The sequence below is a fragment of the Xenopus tropicalis genome, chromosome 1 (genome assembly GCF_000004195.4).
Source record: "Xenopus tropicalis strain Nigerian chromosome 1, UCB_Xtro_10.0, whole genome shotgun sequence".
Taxonomy (NCBI): domain Eukaryota; kingdom Metazoa; phylum Chordata; class Amphibia; order Anura; family Pipidae; genus Xenopus; species Xenopus tropicalis.
In genome coordinates, this window is record NC_030677.2 from 130,524,282 (window position 1) to 130,544,349 (window position 20,068).

Consider the following 20,068-nt stretch of genomic DNA (forward strand, 5'->3'; position numbering starts at 1 on the left):
TAAAAACAGTACCTTGTACTTAACCCTAAGATATTAAAATTAATCCTTAGAGGTAAAACAATCCTATTGGGTTAAATAAACATTTAAATGCTTTTATATAGTAGGTTTAAAGTATGATAATCCAAATTATGTAAAGATCCCCTTATCCAGAAAACCCCAGGTCTTGAGCATTGTGGATAACGGTACCCATACCTGTATGTGCAATCACATATCAGATTATTGCTTAAGTACCTTGTAATAACATTTTAGATCTCACAAAGCCCAATACAAACAGCAATCAACAAGGACTTTAAAAACAGCCGAAGACAGTGATGGGCAAAATTAGCACCAATGCAGACTAAAACAGAAGAACAGCAAATATGTGGAGAGTTGTTGCCCATGTCAAACATTCAATATTATCTTTTCCAAATTAGCTGATAAATATTATGAATCAATGGAACTTTAACAAAGTCCAAGAAAATGCTCCCACTGTACATAATTTTATTATTTACATAATACAATATAGCATAAATGCTGAATAGCATGATTATGTGCAATACATAAATATTAACTATCTGTACACATTTGCATATCTAATAACTCAGAACAGAAATACAAGGTTTAAAGCAAAGAAAAAGCAAAAACAAAAAAAAGAAAAACTGATGCTTGGAAAGTGTGGAAAGTGAAGAATAAACTAGAGACAGAACACACAAAGTAAAAGCGTAAAGTGAGTCTGAGTGAACACAGAACTATTTACAGACGAGAACAGGATTACCACAACTCTACTCTAAAAATTGTACTCTCTCATCTAAAACAGGAAAGAAAAGAGTTAAAATTTTCATACATAAGAAATCCTTCCATTAGAACACAGAAGTGATATTACCAGACAAGCATCAGTGAAGTATACTGCCTTCTGTAGAGTTGGTTTTGTACAAAGCTGTATATACTGCAGCCCATGCAATACAACCAAGAACATTAAAGTCCTAAACCCAAGTAAAACTGAGAAGAGTTAAGATGAGCAGCCCTCTGCGTGGTTCCTGGTACCACTCATGGAAGTTATCAGACACACCCAAAACCAAGAATCAATCAGCAGCTATGTAAGGTATAGTTTACATGCAAATCTGTGCAACTGAATCACATTGTAAAACCTCAGTCTCAATGGTCAAAAAACCATTTTCTTGAATACCTCACAAAAATGGAGGGGGGGGGGGGACCCAGACACACACACCCCAGTACATCTAAACAAAACCACACATACTATTAAGACAAGAATACCAGAAATGAAGCCCCATCCCCTGAGAACTGCTACCGGCTGCTTCTTATAACAGGTGATGCCATCCGTCCTGTAAAAACACTGCTGTATAATTTTACCAAAACAAGGAAATTACTATTGGAACACCTCTCATAGGCCAAAGTCGGGGGAAAAAAAGGCACAGCAAAAGAGACGATGTGGCTATAGCAAAGTACGCTGTATAATAATACCAACATAGCAGTTGGCATTATTTTAGGTATCCTTAGTTTTTAATGGTGAAGGGTCTTTCACTTGTGACAAAGACACAACATCTGTACGATGCATGGATTAGTACAGTTAATGCTCGCCGCATACGATCTTTAGAATTATCCACGAGCTACAGAAAAATGACAACATACTCCTTGTGCAAATATGTGTGAAGCCCATAAACCTCACAAGAACTAACAAAGGCTAACAGCACGTGATTAACTGTAGTGTGACTCGACACTGAACAGGTGGAAAAGGGGCAGCCATTATTTCAGTAAAATATTGCATATTGTTTATAGGCCCCCCCAAACACCAAAATATTGCAAGTTCTGTTTCAAAGCAACAGCTAAAGAATGGCTGAGAAAGCTGAATGACACCAGATGTATGTATAAAAGGATCCTATTTGTTTCCTGGGTTATTTGGTGCAGTTGCTTGACTCTTGACCTTTACTTGGGAGTGCTATGGTTTGGACCAATTCAAAGTTCCACCATTCAGAAAACATAAAGAATGGCTGTCACCTGGATTCTTCTATGGCATGCAAAGAGTTTTACAAAGCAGTTTTTTGAAGTTACTATAATAAGAACATCTTACTGCAAAACAGTCTGATACAGTCCATACAGTAGAGTTAAAAGTCAGTATTCTAGAACAAGGGAGATGCATTACTGGTTTTATCCTGGAGTATTAGGATCTCCCTTTCAACATATCCCTAAGCCAGCTGCCAAATATATTACTACAAGCAGAGGATCAGGTGAAGGCATGCAGAATGAAAGCCTACAGTTTTTGGCACATTCGCTTGTTAACATAACACCAGATATGCAATAAATGTGAAGCTTAGTCCAATGCCGACAATCCATGTATTTTGGGCTCAGGTGCTTCTGTTGGAAAAGGGCTGTGTGTATTCATCCAATTTTGTCTGTAACAAACACCCAAACATTCTTTAAGTTCAAGATAAGATGGGGGGAGGGGAACATCACATAAAGAAACTGTGGATAACATCAGTAGGAAAAAATGGACATGCATCTGCTCTTTCATATTTCCCTAGGATATATTAAAATCAGAAACCCAGAAAAAAATATAATAGTCTGTCTTCACAAAATGTATCATTGTTTATATTCTCTGTATTTTTTCTGCCACCACAACAGGGTTTTCTTTTCTTATTTTTGCAGCAGCCTCTGCTTTGTAATCATATGGGCAGTTGTGCTTGTCTGAATAACGATGAAGTCCACAGAAGAGATTCCCACAACGGCAGTCAAAACCTTAAAGGAAAAATAAACGGAGAGCTCAGATTAGATGTGAAGATTGCGGAAGTTTTTTTTAAATTTTATTTGCAGTTACTAAATAATATTCTAATTTACGCATATTAAGATTAAAGTGATACTGACACTTAAAAAAAACCTTTAAAATATCAATGTACATAAAAAGTTACCTATAGGTCATGTTGATTGTTTTTTGCTGAAAGTGCTACTTTTGTGACTAATTGTTACTTGAAGTTCCGAAACCTAACTGTTCCTATTCAGCCTGTCAGTTATAGCTTCTAATGCTAATGGCCTAATGCTGCACAAATATAGCAGCCCCCTCAAAAAGGAACATGAGGGATCAAACAGGTAATGTAAAAGCATCAGGCAAATGCTTTTATGGCAAAATTAAGTTCATACAAAGAAAATGTTATGACAGATGTAAAACAAAGTTTAATTTCTAGTGTCAGTTTCTCTTTAAGGGGGTGGTTCACCGTCAACTTTTAGAATGTTATAGAATGGTTAATTCTAAGTGACTTTTCAGTTGGTCTCTTTATTATTTGTTTTTTAATTATCTGCCTTCTTCTTCTGACTCTTTCCAGTTTTCATGGGGTCACTGACCCCAGCAGCCAGTAGCCCAGTCAGCCTACATTTTATTAATTATTTATAAAACTCATTTTTCTATTCAAACCACTCCCTGGTTGCTAAGGTAATTTTGACACTTCCAACCAGATACCTGCGGAAACTCAAAACTGGAGAGCTGTTTACAAACAGTGATATATTTTAAAAAACAAATAAAAAAGACCAACTGCAAGTTGTCTCAGGATATTTTTCTCTACATTATACTAAGAGTTTTAACTCAAAGGTGAACAAACTCTTCTTTGGTAAAGGCACATACACGCACCCAATTACTTATTTCATAGCACATAGTCAGCTCAGCGTACTATTTAGTCATGACCAGCTTGTGTTCCTTCTGGGAGTTTCCTTAAATATATTTATATTTTGCTTTTCATTCTGCACACAAAACATATTTACCTGTAAGGCCAATCTTCTTCCTGCACATAAAACATCTGTTTTTCTTTGGCTTTGGAAGCTCTGGTGCCTTTTCCTCATTCAGAGAAGTACTGGGTTGGGATAACGAAGGGCTTGGCTGAGTCACAACTTAGAGTAAATAATAATAAAAAAAAATGTTAATGTCCTTTGCCATCATGAAGCATTAAAACAAATACAGTAAAGTAAAACACAAAAAAAAGAAGCATCCATTTATCGTTACGCGTTCCTTAGTTTTGTTCAGCAAAAACGATATTAAATCACAACAAAGGAAACAAGTAAGATCCTGTGCTGTTTGTACAAATGGTGACCTGCTTAAACTGCCTTGTTGCCAGTGCAGTCAATTTTGGCAGCACTTGTTTAGCAGAAGAGCAAAAGCAAATGTAAGTTCAATCCGCCATCTAGAAGAAGGATTTAAGGAGTGTTTACTGTATAAATTAAAGAGGAAAGCTTTTTAAGATTGGCAAAAAGTAAACTGGAACCCAATGCAAGTACATACACGTAGAGATGCACCGAATCCATTTTGGGATTCAGCTGAACGCCAAATACTGCACAAAAGATCCAGCTGTATCCCGAAACAAATATAAACCCTAATTTGCATGTGCAAATTTAGTTCAGCCAGGCACTTAGCTTTGGTGGAATCGGAATCCTGCTGAAAAAGGCTGAATCCCAAACCCTGGATTCGGTGCATCCCTACATACACAACTGTACATTGAATGTCTTCATAGTGCACTGTAAGTATACATTACTTGGCTTTATAATTCTATTTGATTATGAACTGCTTTGGAGCTTGCATAAACTGCATTGCCTACACATTTTATTGTGCTTCTGTGATGTGTTTCTATGGAGAATTCTTTAGTCAAGACATTTCCAGACATACAACTAACCCTGGGTCCAACCTCCACGGACATGTAAACAAATCTGGATCTTTGTTAAATTGAATTTGCTATGCAAAGCCACTGAAAGTTACCTGCACTCGTAACAAAAGCTTTTTATGGCACATGACTGTCAAATTTCTTGTGAATGTGCATTTTAACAAAGATGCATTTTGCAAGTTCTATTGGAGTCCAATAGGCAAGTGATCTGCTGTATAAGATGCAGTGTGTGTATGAAAAGCAAATTATACATATTTAGCTATGAAAACTCTGTGGAAGTGATAAACTGGCCCTATTTTCTCCTTCTGCATGCAGGAAGTATAGCATTCTTCCTACCATTCTGTTGCCTTCAGCATAATAAAGAATTAAATTTAAATAAACAGTAAATGTCTAATACAGGTGAATATTGTTTATTTATGGCTAGAGCATGGTACATGCTCTAGTATGGGAATGTATTTGCATTCTGAATTTTAAACTGAAAGGGGAAAAATGTAGTAAAAGTGCTTGCATTTTAAAATCAAGCTATGGAGACATCAGACAATCACATAATGCTTTGTGATGGCACCAAACTATGTTGTCAACAGGCAGGAGTGATTGTTCCTCCTTCCACTGTTTATTACCCAGTAAAATGCAGATAGAAGGAACTAAAAGCATTAGCATAAACATAATAAAACAATATTGAATATAATGTTCAAAATGCATATTAGTTCTTACTATTTCAGCAGGAGATAAATTACAGAATGACTCAACCCTATACACTTAGGGCAAAGGGCACCTTTATAATCCCAGCCTAATTATGTACTTCAGGATTACCAAACAGATAGAAGGGTCATTTAAGGACAAAGACCAATGTCTTACACACGTGTACACCTTAATTTTCCATACAAACACGTTTTTCTCTATCTCTGCTATGCTTAAACAGTTCTTCAAAGCCTTGTATTACAACTATTAAAACATTTTCTTTGAGAGAACACGCTTAACTTTTTCCTTCTAACAAAATGAGACATTTCTGCTATTTCCCCATCACATCAGCAAGTACATTATGTCAAACAAGTTAAAATATACACAGACAAAAATATCATACCAGGCTCAGACGTTTCTGTTTTAGGAGAGGCAACGTGGTCTTCTCTTGAAATGCTCATCTCTGTCATTTGCTGGGTTACAGGCAATGCAGCCAAGGGTGTATTTCTAAAACGCAAAATAAAGTGTGTTTTTTTTTTTTTTTTTTTATACAATATCAAAATTACTTTAGTGACTAAGTATTTTCATTTATTGGTTTTAAAAATTCATAGAGCTTTACATTAGAAAGGAACACTATGGATACCCAACCCAAAAACTGCATTTCTCTCCGTTAGGGAGAAGACACACACAGCTACTTAGTAGAAGCTACTTTTTTATGGCTACTAAATGCCAGAAAATACCTTGCCATAGACAATATTGTGAATTACCTCTGCTAAAACACACGTAGAGACAATTATCAGTAAATAATCAGCATCGTCTATCTTAGTAGCCATGACAAGTAGCCGCTACTAGTAGCTGTGCGTGTCTTTACCCTTAAGGTGGCCATATACCTTACAATAATGATCTTTCCTGCAACCATTGATTGCCTTCAATGGCGCCCGAGCAAAATCTTTTGTCCCGCCCAATCAACAAGACGACCGATATCCGATGCTCCTGCATGACCGGTTGTCTTGTCGATCCACCATACATGCACTGAATATTGTACAAAACTAGGTTTTGTACGATAATATTGGTGCACTTCAAGGTGGGCATATCAGGAGAGAAAATGCTCATTTGGTGACTTTGCCAATTAAGTAGATCTTTCAGTCAATGGCTGGATTTAAATGTTTGGGTTTTCCAAGACTAAGAAGTGATGTGGGGGTGTTTTTCAATTAGATTCAACACTGTTAAGCTTCACAGGAACTGAAAGTAAGCATAGGATGTCTTAAAAAAAAATGGGGTTACATAATATAAAAATAAAAGGTGCAAAGTTTGTTAAAGGTCTTGCCACTTATAGCCACCAATCAGTAGGCAGTACTTAATGTTCACCTGTTTAAAAACAAACATTATTGGTTTGCTATTGGTTACTGCCCTTGGCCAAAATTTGCCTTTTATTACATTTGCCATAGTGGTGCAGTAATGCAACACTGCATGTTTTCTGCACCAATAGTGAAATCATTTTACTTCCCCTCAATTAGCTGTTTGTGGAGCTTTCAAAACAGGTCTGCATTTATAAACAGGTATGTATACAAGCATGCTATACTGACTAAGAACCCCACAAGTGTGCCAAATAGGGACCTCTACAATCTATACTAGCCAGGGATTGCCTGATCAGAATAACCAAAGCCATTCTAATCAAACCCTTTGGGACTTTTACAAAGAATGATTTGCATGAACACAGGACATCCAAACCGTAAAAATGCATAAAATGGCATGAAATGCACTTGTATGGCATATTATCCATGCAAGAATAGATGGAAGCCAACCATAAATGCGTGCCGCTGTCATTGAGAAACTACGTAACAGAAGATTTAGCAGGCTCATACTAGCTGCCTCAGTTTGAATTGTCCCAAAGAAAATGGTGCTTACAGGATAATAGCTGTCATCAGAGGCATTTTGTTTGTCAAGACTCAGGGCCACCATACAGACCAGTTACTATTAATGGACTCAAAGCTCAGAGCTATTGTCATGTTATTACATAATTATATTGCAGTGTAACATGTCTGGAAAATGCAAGAGATTTTGGAAGTGTATATATTAGCCAGGGGTATTTCTAAATTCTCTCAAGTACTACCAGTACAATACAGAAAGCTTATACGCTTACCAAGTTTTGCGCCACCCAAGGGCACTTATTCATAGGCTAAGTATTCTTCCTTATTTTTCTTAAAGGACATGTAAACCCCACACACAAAAATTGAACGACCTATTTGAAATCTTTCAATACCTGCCACACTGGTTGTCCAGAGGTTAATAATAAGGCTGCAACATCCCCTTAATTACTTAGATTTGCTTCTCCTCCTGTAACCCACTCGGCCCCCTCCCTCAGGAATTTGCTTTGGCTGTTGGCTTGTGGGCATGCTCAATTGTTCTAAGCTCAGATAACTAAAACACGCCCCCCAGTCTAGCAGCCAGTGAAGAGATGGCATTGCTGGCTCCCATAGAAACTCAGCTCTAGCTCTCTGCTTCAGTTTTTTTTTCTCCCAACCTCCTCTCCTGCGCTCAGCTCAAACAAAGCAGAACTTTTATCAGACAGTTCTGCCTATGTGAGCCTGTATTTTTGATGAAATGTATGCTGAATGAGGGTCTGTGTGTATGTATGCTGTTTGCAGATTTAAATGTATCTGATTATGTATCAGGAAAAATGGCCACCAGGTGAAAGCTGCTATTTGCTTTAGGAAAATGTGATGGTGCTAGCAAGCGGAAGGGATATATGCAGTACAAATGATGCCATTAGGGTAAGGGAGAGGTGCCCAACTGATATACACTGTAGGCAAATGTAGGCTTTACATGTCCTTAAAGTTTTTTGTTTTTTTTTTTCAATCCATACTAATTTTATATGAATGGAAAAATCAAACTTCTTTTACTACTGTCCCATGGTTTACCTTGATTTATCAGAGAGACCGCCTGCAGCACCTTCACAGTTCAAGGAAGTTTCTACTCTCTGTACAGTTGCAGATTCTGCAGATGGACTATTTGAACCACTGGCTGCCCCTAGATAACACAGAAAATAAAATCTTTATCATATGGGGTAAAAAACCGACACTGACTTTCAATAACACATTTTACGATGATAAAAAAAAAAACCAAAAAACCCCAAAAAACTCTGTTTGGGAAGCAAAAATCATGCTTACATAATTTCTTAGGAAATAACAAGAGGCTTCCAAAATGTTATTTTGTTTATATCTCCCTGAAGGATCACCACTACAGTCAGAGGTAATCAAAAATCCTGATGTACTATGGCGTCAGCAGATTCAATTTTCAAACCTACCCAAACCATGTCAGCCAGTGCATGAAGCATGGGCAGATAAGAACATGAAGAATCACAGCTTCTCTCCAGTTTCATACTGGAACAAAACTAGGGTGGCCATATTGTGTGCAGCCTCATGTATGCTCTCTTCTTGTTTGGTCTGTGGGCCGGTCACCCAAAAAGTGTAATGAGTGGTCAGTTTATAGCTGCATTTAGGGCCGTAGCACAGAAGGAGATTAGAAGCCCACGATAAATCTTTGCTAATGCAGGCGACTAATCAGTGAAAATGCCTCACGAGGCAACTTCTGCGATTTGCCGAAATCGCCTGTGCAGCGAGTGCCATCCCACCGGCGACTTACATTTTCGCCGGTGGGATGGTAGTTTGGGGAGATTAGTCGCCCGTGACAAGGGAGATTTGTTGCAGGCGACTAATCTCCCCGTGTGCCAAAGCGCTAAGGGTGAAGGCGCACTGAGCTACTTAGTAGCAGCTTTTTAAATGCCACAAAATATCCTGCTATAGACAAGACTGAGATTTGCCTCTGCTAAAACGCACAGACAATTATCAGTAAATGATTTGCATTGTCTGTTTCTGTAGCTTTGACAAATAGCTGCTACTAGTAGCTCCATGTGTCTTCACCCTAAAGGACCTCAAATACCAGAGAGCTAGGCTTCCCCTCTCTACTTCTTTAAAAAAAGAATGTGGCTTTTAATGTGAGTAGTGGCAGAAGTGATGCACTACAGGCACAGAAACCCCCCCCCCCCCAAAAAAACAGTACAAACAGCGGTAAAGATGTTCTGCTGTGAAACCCAGGTCCTAATCCCATGCTGTTAGACCCAGGTCCTAATCCCATGGTTGATGCAGCTGTTTGGACTGCAGTGTGCGTCTTATTTCCCATTGTGATCTCGTTCTATTTTTACCTTGGGGAATGCAACAAAGATTGGGTAAACAGTGCCTCAATTTTTGGGGCAAAAGATACACAGAGGAGCAGAGGGGTAGATCAAAGAAAAATGTAAGATTTTAAATTAAACAATTCAAACTTGATTAAAGTGCACGTTCCAGACTCTAATTTAAAGTTGTTTGCATAAATGTCAGTTTTACTACGTAGAAATTACAACACTTTTTATACATAGACCCCCGTCAATTCAGGGCACCATAACGTTTGGGACAAAGTAATGGTAGGTATATTAAACAGTCATGTTTAGTACTTTGTTGTATATCCCTTACATGCAATGACTGCTTGAAGTCTGTGATTCATACACATCACTAGGTGCCGAGTATCTTCTTTAGTGATGTCAAGCCTCTAATGCAGTCACTTTTAACGCCTGCTTGTTCTGGTGGCTTGTCCCTTTAGGTTTCCTCTTCAGCAAATGGAAGGCATGCTCAACTTGATTTAAATCAGGTGACTGGCTTGGCCATTCAAGAATTGTTCATTTTTTAGCTTTTAAAAACTCCCGTGTTGCCTTAGCAGTATGTTTCGGGTCATTATCTTGTTGCAGGATGAAGTGCCGTCCAATGAGTTTGAATTGTGCAACTGCTGCCAGCAATTACATTATCAAGAAGATAGGTGTGCCAGTACTTTTTTGCAAACTGTAATCTGCCCATTTTTGTGGCTAACTAGTGGTTTGCATCTTGGAGTAAACTTCTCTGTATTTTTGTTCATGAAGTCTTCTGCAGATAAAATTCTCTGACAAAGACACACCTGTTTCCTGAAAAGGGTCTCTTTTCCATTGGACAGGCATTAAGAAAGCTCACCAGTGCATTCATTCTTCTTAATGATATTCTAGACAGATGATTTTGGTAATCCTAAGGTTTGACCGATGTCTAATGGTTTTATTATTGTTTTTCACCCTCATAATAGTTTCCTTGACTTTCGTTGGCCCAGCTTTTCTCCCCATGTTGAACAATGGCAAATACAGACTCCAAATGGTAGAAGCAGCCTTGGTATCTTATTCCTGCACTAATGAAGCAATGCAACACACCTAAGTAATCATAAACATCTGTGAAGCCAATTGTCCCAAACATTATAGTGCCCTAAAATGAGGGAGACTATGTAAAAAAAATGTGTTGTAATTTCTACATGGTAAAACCGAAATGTATGCAAATAACTTTAAAGTGTCGAATGTACACTTCATTTAACGTCTGAATGGTTTGATTTTAAAATTTTACACAGAGGATCAAAGGGGTAAATCAAAGAAAAACATATCTTTGTACCATAAATTATGGAGAGCACTATAGATATTCCAATCTAACACAAACAAGAAGACCTTGTAATGTGACCAATACAATTATTTGAATTAGATTATAGAAACATAAAAGAGTGGAGGAGCTACCAATAGTAAACCAGTATGAAAGTGCCCTACAAACAGAAGCAGTCCATAAATTAACACAGCTAACAGAAAAAACTGACATTACAGTTAGGGATTTAGATTAATGCCAAAAGCATTAGAAAGCAATTACAAGCCATTTTCTAGGAATACACATAAAATGTTTTGTGTTTTGTTCATTATATAGCATTAAAAGAATTAGAAAGTAGTGAGGTATGTCTATTACATAGTAAGCTATACTGAGACCTAACAACACTCGACTCTTTTATTGTATATTGCACAGGATATTCTTACAGTAAACACTGCCCAGAGATAGGCTAAAAGGGGAACTCAACAGACTTCTATTGGGGTGGCTAAAAAAAAAAAATAGTTAATAAAGTTAAATCTGTTAATAAAGGACAGCTTGTCTACTGGATACAGACATTGTATGGCATCATAGACAAGTGTGTTTAAATACTGTTAGGGCTCTGGCACACAGGGAGATTAGTCGCCCGTGACAAATCTCCCGTGTCTCAGGCGACTAATCTCCCCGGATTGCCATCCCACCAGCGAAAATGTAAATCGGCGGTGGGATGGCATACGCGGCGGCGCGATTTCCGGCGATTTACATTTTCGCCGGTGGGATGGCAATCCAGGGAGATTAGTCGCCCGCAAACAGGGAGTTTTGTCGCTGGCGACTAATCTCCCCGTGTGCCAGAGCCCTTAAGCACACAAACCGGGTGTGCCTTTTAGGTAGGATAAAGAGAAGAATGAAAAGATTCTAATTGCTGTAATGCATTTACAATCATTAGTTCCTGCATCACTAGATTTTGAAGAGAACTATAATATAGTGAACATGCAGCTTTTAAATTGAATGTCTGGGGCTGATTTGAAAACAAAGGCACCTAATGATATGACTGCAGTTGCCAATAGCAATCAGTGCTTTCTTTTCCCAACTTGATGACTAATCAAAACACCTATTTTGAAAAGTAACCCTGATTTTTTTTTTTTTTTTTTTAATTCTCCTCATGCTTTATTTTTTCAAGCTTCTCTGAAGGTATTGCTGCTTGAGCTTCCAATTTTAACCTTTATCCCCCACTGGGCTCACCACAACTACTTTTCCCCTCCCACAGGGTTTAGATTGTGTTAATAATGCCATTATAGGAAGAGACTAGAAATACAGAGGGTGTGGTGTAAATTCTCAGAATTCATGTCCAGTTCTGTAAATTCTGTAAAGTCTGTAAATGGCAAGTTCCATAGCAAGGGACAGCTCATACCCTGTAATGGGACCTACATTTCTCTGCTAAAGAAGTTCATCCGCTATGCAAAGCACAGTTAGGATATAGTAGCAGTCTAACTCATTAAATGATACCAGTTTCTATATCTAAAATTCTGCTGTTTAATCAAGAGATTACTTTTTAATTCTAGCCTTTAGACGACAACCATTATAACGAGCAGACCAAAGAAGCCTAGAACGCTTGTGCACTTTTAATACTTCCATAACTTTTTTGCACTTCCACAAGGGACTGTATATGTTGATACTCAAATGACTGCTTTCACTTCCTTTTTTTTACTAAAAATGTCCTTATTGGATATTTTCTTTATGCAATTTCTCTGTATTTTTGGCAAAAAGTTAAAAAGGACTTCTTCCAACCCTTTTGCCATCACCTTCTGCATCTATTCATTTAACACACTTAGCCACTTACCCATTGGACTGATTCTGCCACTGTTCTGTCTTTGAAGGTGTTCTTTATAGCAAACCGAGCACATTCCATTTGTTCTAGGATTCCCATAAAAACCACATCCTGTATTGCACAGCATGGGTCCTGGAGTCTGGTTTGTCTCCTGAGCCATTTTTCTATGCTGTTAACACAATCAGAAGAAAGGAAGCATTAAAATATGGAATTAAGCCAAAATCAATCGCTAATCTAAATATAACTGCACTTAAGCATGCATTGATGGATTTCTAATTTAAACATGTATATATCCCTGTTCACAAGGTACATAAATAACTTTGGATGCAAGCTCATTTCTCTTCCAATAACGCATACAATAGGATTAAGCTAAGCTGCTGGAAAAAGGGTTGGTTTTGACTAGGTAGAGACCAACAATCGTTGGCAGGCCTGAATTTGTGGTCAGGCCACAAAGGCCCAGGCCTAGGGCGGCATGCCACATACGGAGCAATGGGGACAGGGTGTGCAAAAAAACTTCAGTGTGTCCAGTTCCCAGTGCTCTGTATGCGCATGTGCGTGATCCAGGTGAGGGAAGGCGACCTCTGGGCGCCGCAAACTCAAATCCGGTGCTGCCCGTTGCGGTCCTCAATCCGATAGAAAATCAAACCTGCCCAATCAAGATCTGGCAAATTTTAGGCCAGATAAAATTGGTCAGGGACATATAAGCTGCCGAATCATGTGTATGGCCACCTTAAGATGTGGTCCCCTATCTGCTCAAGGACTCCACAGACTTTGTTTGGTGTAATCAGTTTACTGTAGTCTAGTCCTGAAACAAGCAGGACATAAAATATTTGAGTTCCTATAGATATATTCATTGATATAAGGAATATGGTTAGACTGGCAACCCTCATCTGTAATTAACATCTACATGGGATAAGATAATTTGCATACACGTTTTAAAAAAACAAACATACTGAACGGTATCACAAGCTATACACCATGTCAAATTAACTTTATGAGGCTTAAAATTGAGTTGAACCATGCCTCACTTGAATGGAATACACCTGAAAAGACCAGGACTGGCATTTTTCAGCCATAAAATCATGCATGCACATTCAAACTAATAGCAGGTAGCATTGATAACAGGCGGTTTAAAATTGCCCTGCATGTCAAGACAATAAAATGTAAATGTGTGTACACATATTATTTTACAGTGCACCCATTGTGTTGTGCAAACCCACATGCAGCTAGCTGTATCCCATTCCAGCAGAGATATCACTGGAGAAGGAAAAGTCTAATCACTGGGTGGGGGAGGGGGCAAAGTTTTAGGCAAAAGCTAAAGTTGCCACATTCTGAGCAACCTTCATATGTAAAATACTCAGGGATGCGTGCCATTTACTGCTCACCACAGTGCCAACCCTCACTTTGACTGGAATTCTTTTATGTTATAGCAGCCATGCTCTAAATAGAGTAACTGGTGATTTTTTTATTTTTTTTTCTGCAATGCAATTAAGCTCTGAACTTAAGTTTAAACCAAGAAGTTTACCTACATTGTTTCCTAAGAAAGATATAGCTTGAGATGTTACCAAACACCAATGAACTTAGTCAGTGCCATGAATGAACACCCCATAACTTTCTAGAAAATAGGAATAAGTCATGCACGAATAAAAGAAAGAACCAACTGTGCACCATACAGCAAGTATTACACACTGACTGAAGCTTGACAGCTTTATTTTTGCACATCATGTTTTCACATTATTTCTGTGTACAGTGCAAGCAAATAGTCCTTCAATCAAATAACAACCACTACCGAAGTGAAAAACATGGTGTGTATGGGGGGCAGGAAGGTAGCTGTAATAATCAGGGTAAAGCACATACAAACACTGCAATGCCCTAAATATTTACCTCGCTTGGTTTATAGAGGAGGATACCTTTAACACAGGCAAAAATAAATAAATCCTCTAACCTATCTTACTCTAAAGCAACCTACGATAATGCATTGGGTCGTGCTTGCGTTATTTCTCAGCAGCTTATGTCACATGGGTGGGTACTTTATTCCGCCTGTCACAAGGCTGCAATGTGACAGGCTGATCTGCAAGCTCAGACACAAAACCTAGTCAACAGGGGCCTCTGAAATCAGCTTCTATTAATAGAATGGAGCCTGCCAACTCCTATATAGCAAGGATAAGCACCACTTACACTTACTGTATTACAGACTGCCAACAGAGGTCTCTTTATCACAGCATCATAGGGAACATAAGATACTGTATAAATACAACCACTTGTCTCTTAACCAGCCAGTAAAGAGCATGTGTCTGTTTTAACACAATATATATTCAAATATAAGCTCAGATTTAGAGATAAAATAACCCATGATATTAAAAGTGGAATTATGAAAAAAGGTGCAAGTCTTTGTGCATATATAATGTATTTTAAAGGCAGTTGTAACATGAGCTGGTGCCCTTAACCTCCCTGGTCATCTGAAGAACCTAATCACCAACTGACATAAAAGGGTCAATAATGCAAAGTCAACCACTATCACTTAATGTAATATGTCTAAAAAAACCACAAGCTGTAATAATTTACATTCTTTTTGTGTTAATAGGACTTATTAGAATTATTAACACATGAGTTTTACAAGAACATGTCATTCAATCATTTAAATTGGCTGCTAAAGCCCTCAGCCCTCCAGAGGCACAGCAGATCTATGACAATAATGTACCCTGAATACAAGTCCTGTACAGCTCTGTTTGCCCAGCTTCCTTGTGAGTATCAGGGGTATAGCACATGTTCTGTTCCTGTTGGGCCACAGGGTCCCCAAGGCATATGCTCTACAGACATTCAGCCCTGAACTGATACTGGGAACCAGTAAAGAGCCACATAGATAGTACAGGGGTGTAGTGGTTCAAGCTAAAGTGGCTCTTTCCTGAAGGTAACTGTTACCCAAGGGTTTCTCGAATACATGTATATTTCAAATGGCTTACCACAGGAATAAGTTGCTCTTAAAATAGTGTGCAGCATAATTATACACAATGTTGTAAAACTGCACACTGCCCCACTTCTAAAGTGGTTTACACTGTAGTGTCAGTATGAAAAGTAGCATGGGGTCTGTTCACAATATACTCCCAATGTTTGAAGTGCAGTTACTATATAGCTTAAGCCTGCTGGGGAATTGCAATACCCTTCAGATACTAGGGAGTAAGCCATGGACATGTGTAACAGTATTTCTGGGTTAGTACAAAACAAAATGTTAACAGAAAGAGCCAAATGTGGTAAATCACATGCAATGGTGACGTTCCAGCCCAATGCTGACATCCTGAAGTAACACTATTTGTCCTCCAAAACAAAGAAAAGGAGGAGCATGGGATTGGTGTGCTGGAAACAAAGGAGGCAGACCTTGCTCTACCATGGAGACAGGAAACCCAGTGCAAAACAGGACAGAGAAAAAAGTCAAACTGTACTGGTAGGTGGAAAAATAAAAAGATCTGTTTCCCCCTCCTCTATCTCCACCCCCCTCTGATCCTCCCTCACTTGTCTCCCCCTCCCCCCTTCCCCAAGACAGCAAGGCCTCAGGCAGTTCAGGCCTGTACAAAAGCACTGAGTCATTGTAACCAACCAAGGAGAAGGCACCACCACCCGAGACACCTAAATATATCAATATTAGCCATAAGAAGACTAACAGAGCAATGGCGGCTCCCTCTGAATAGAGAGCACCGATCATTTTATGCAAGCACCACCTGCCCTTTGTTCCCATCTCAGTCACAAAACATACAGCTTACTGAGCCCCACACACAGACCTGAGCCAATCTAACCAGGGCTTGCTGGAAGCGTATCCTATTAGAGACTGACAGACCCCTTTGTCACTCTGTTGTACAGTTTGGGGCTGACACCCACAGGCACAAGGGCCGGATCTGTCTCACTGCCCCCCTTCTCCCGGTAACGCCACCTTCCCCTGCTCCTATACCTCCCTCCCTCCTGCCCATGGTTTTGGCCTTATAAGGTTCTCCCTGTGAAAAACACATCCACTTAACCCCTAAGCTGCCAAAGCCATTGTTACAACCAATTAAAGATTTTCCTATCACCATTATGGGTGAGTAAGTAACCTTTAACCTAACTTTCATATGGGAGACTCTACCGAAATGGCCGAGTCTGGGGGACAAAATGCTCTCCCCCCCCCCCACTCACTTAATATTTTCAGGTCAATGGCACAGGCAACCTTCATTGCTCTCTCACCTGGGAATCTACAACTGCCATCATACCCCTAACCAACTCTGCTTGTAGGGGAATGCTGGTAGTTGTAGTTCCACGACAGCAGGAGAGCTGAAGGTTACCTAGTTACGTATTCCCTAATCCCATGCCATAGAGATGAAGCAGTTGCCTAGGGTTTAATACTTACGCGGTGTTTCACTCTGAGGGGACTGGATATGGAGCTAAAGCCTCTCTCTCTCTCGCTTCTGTGTGCTGTCCTTTGTTTGCCGAAACAACACTTCTCTTGTTTAGTAGATTCCCTCCCTCTTAAATCCTTTTCCTCCTCCTCTGAAAATGGCGAGGCAGCAACAAACAGAAAGCCTCCGTGATTCCTGCCCGATTCAGGTAACAATATCGGGGATCCACTGACACGTCCTCTATTCCCCTGTCTCTGATCCTTGGAGACCAGCCGCTTATCTCTCTGCTTGCTGCCTGCTACTCGAACTGTCTTTACAGTCACAGAGGGTGGAGCCAGGCCTGGGCTGCTGACGAAGGCGAAACCCCCAGAAGGCAGGCTCTGAATAAGCTGTGTGTAATACACAAACAGGACCAGCACACGGAAGCACTTGCCTGGGGATGTTCCCCTGTGTTATATTAGTCAAAAGTGGAAACACAACGTTTTAGAGGCTACTCCTTCATCAGGTGTGCTGCAATCAATTATTGAGTATCTAAAAGAGGAGCTGAAATAGTAAACAATTTCCATTTAGTGTGAGTGGTTTATAATTCAACAACACCCATTTACCACCAATTTCAAAACAAAGTGCATCATATTTAGAGTCCATTATTACAATCTCCATAGGCATACTGTATATCTGTTGATAATAAACAATTTAAGTATAGTGTATGTAGTTTGTAGTTCGACATTACTGACATAACTGCAATTCCAGTGGGAAAAGTGCATCTCATTGTATGTATGTATGTATGTATATCTTTATTTATAAAGCGCTACTTATGTACGCAGCGCTGTACAGTAGAATACATTAATACAAACAGGGTGTTAATAAGATAATGGATAAATACAAAGTATAACAATAAATACAGATAAATACAGCTGCAATAAGTTAAGAGTCGAGGACACAAGAGGAAGGAGGTCCCTGCCCCGTAGAGCTTACAATCTATATGGGCATTAACTCTTTTACTGCCAAGCACGTATGGCATACGTGCTGGCAGTAAAAGGGCTTAAACGCCAACGACGTGTCTCATACGTCGTTGGCGTTTAAGCGCTGCTCTCTGCATGTGCCGCCGCTGCAGAGGGCTTCTAACAATGACAGCCCCCCTGGGCAATGTGCCAGGGGGGGCTGTCATCAGGGTCCTGCGAGCCGATCGCTCGCAGGACCCTCCAGGAAGCAGCAGACGCGATCGCATCGCGTCTGCTGCTTCCTGCTTCCTCCCTCTCCCCCAGCGCCGGCCCAACTGAGCAAGGAGCGATCGGGTCTTCAGGAACAGGTAAGGAGTTTTTTTTTTCTTGCATTTACACACTTTTACACACTTATACACACATTTACATACATTTATACACACTTACATACATTTACACACACTTACAGCACACATTTTAGCATTTTTTATTTTTTTTTTTTTTTTTTTTTTCATTTTTCACACTTTTATACACTTATTTACACTCATATACACACTTACACACTATCACACAACTTTTACACATGTACACACATGTATACACAAACACTTTGGTTTTTTTTTGTTTTGCTTTTTTTTTTTTTTTTTTTTTCATTTTACCACTTTGTTTTTATTTTCTTTTACCTAAAAACTGTTTATTTTGACAGCGTAACTATTGGATCAGATATTCTGGCCACTAATTACACTGTCATGTAACTTATTTTGTTGTTTCACTGATTTGCACAATTTTTGTGGTTTTATCACATTTTATCCCTATATAAGTGTTCCTGATCTGTTTTTAGCGTAGCTTTGCCAGGTGTAACTTTGGTGTACAAAAATAACTTTACCTATTTTGAATTCATCAGAATGTGTACTTTCCAAAAATATATGGTTTTCTGGGGGTCACTGTATAGTTAGGGGGGTTACTGCACATAATACACTGACAGGGGGCTCTGTGTGCAAAAGCTGAGCTGGCAGGCGAGAAATCCTTATGCGCTATTTTCATTTTGGGGTCAGTACATACCGCAGACTTTGGTATATCTATGCATATTGGGCATCAAACTGTTCAGTAGGCCTCTGGTGTTCCTATTTGGGGTGACTTGCCTTTGTACGCAAGAAATTGTGTGAGATAAATGCGGCAAATTGCAACATTTTTAGGCGATTTTCTGAAATGTCATAAAAACCGATAACTTTAGGAAAGCTTTGCGGCTTGGTACTTTGGTGTAGAAAGGACTCTTTACCCTTGTTGGATTTGTCAGAATGTGTACTTTCCAAAAATATATGGTTTTGTGGGGGTCTCTGTATAGTTAGGGCAAGTTTTGGCACATAATACACTGACAGGGGGCTCTGTGTGCAAAAGCTGAGCTGGCAGGCGAGAAATCCTTATGCGCTATTTTCATTTAGGGTTCAGTACATACTGCAGACTTTGGTATATCTATGCATATTGGGCATCAAACTGTTCAGTAGGCCTCTGGTGTTCCTATTTGGGGTGACTTGCCTTTGTACGCAAGAAATTGTGTGAGATAAATGCGACAAATTGCAACATTTTTAGGCAATTTTCTGAAATGTCATAAAAACCGATAACTTTAGGAAAGCTCTGCAGATTGGTACTTTGGTGTAGAAAGGACTCTTTACCCTTGTTGGATTTGTCAGAATGTGTACTTTCCAAAAATATATGGTTTTGTGGGGGATCTGTATAGTTAGGGGAAGTTTTGGCACATAATACACTGACAGGGGGCTCTGTGTGCAAAAGCTGAGCTGGCAGGCGAGAAATCCTTATGCGCTATTTTCATTTAGGGTTCAGTACATACTGCAGACTTTGGTATATCTATGCATATTGGGCATCAAACTGTTCAGTAGGCCTCTGGTGTTCCTATTTGGGGTGACTTGCCTTTGTACGCAAGAAATTGTGTGAGATAAATGCGACAAATTGCAACATTTTTAGGCAATTTTCTGAAATGTCATAAAAACCGATAACTTTAGGAAAGCTCTGCAGATTGGTACTTTGGTGTAGAAAGGACTCTTTACCCTTGTTGGATTTGTCAGAATGTGTACTTTCCAAAAATATATGGTTTTGTGGGGGATCTGTATAGTTAGGGGAAGTTTTGGCACATAATACACTG

General features: G+C 39.3%; 1 protein-coding gene across 3 annotated transcripts; it reads right to left on the reverse strand.

Moving 5' to 3' along the window:
• Nucleotides 1–460: 460 nt before the first annotated feature.
• Nucleotides 461–17,392, reverse strand: zfand5 (zinc finger AN1-type containing 5). Of its 3 annotated transcripts, none has more exons than XM_012963336.2 (6): nucleotides 16,978–17,392; nucleotides 12,615–12,771; nucleotides 8,240–8,348; nucleotides 5,722–5,825; nucleotides 3,748–3,873; nucleotides 461–2,733 (listed from the first exon to the last, which is right to left on the reverse strand). In XM_012963336.2, exons 2-6 carry the CDS (start codon nucleotides 12,760–12,762, stop codon nucleotides 2,585–2,587), a joined length of 636 nt encoding a protein of 211 aa, XP_012818790.1. In that variant the 5' UTR covers nucleotides 12,763–12,771; nucleotides 16,978–17,392; the 3' UTR covers nucleotides 461–2,584.
• Nucleotides 17,393–20,068: the final 2,676 nt, after the last annotated feature.

Excerpts from the sequence above, each read along its gene's own strand:
- zfand5 (XM_012963336.2), bottom strand. The coding sequence starts at position 12,762 with ATGGCTCAGGAGACAAACCAGACTCCAGGACCCATGCTGTGCAATACA. Across the intron at positions 3,874-5,721 it reads AACAGAAACGTCTGAGCCTG|TTGTGACTCAGCCAAGCCCT; the intron begins GTATGATATTTT and ends ATTTACTCTAAG. Across the intron at positions 2,734-3,747 it reads GAAGAAGATTGGCCTTACAG|GTTTTGACTGCCGTTGTGGG; the intron begins GTAAATATGTTT and ends TTTTCCTTTAAG.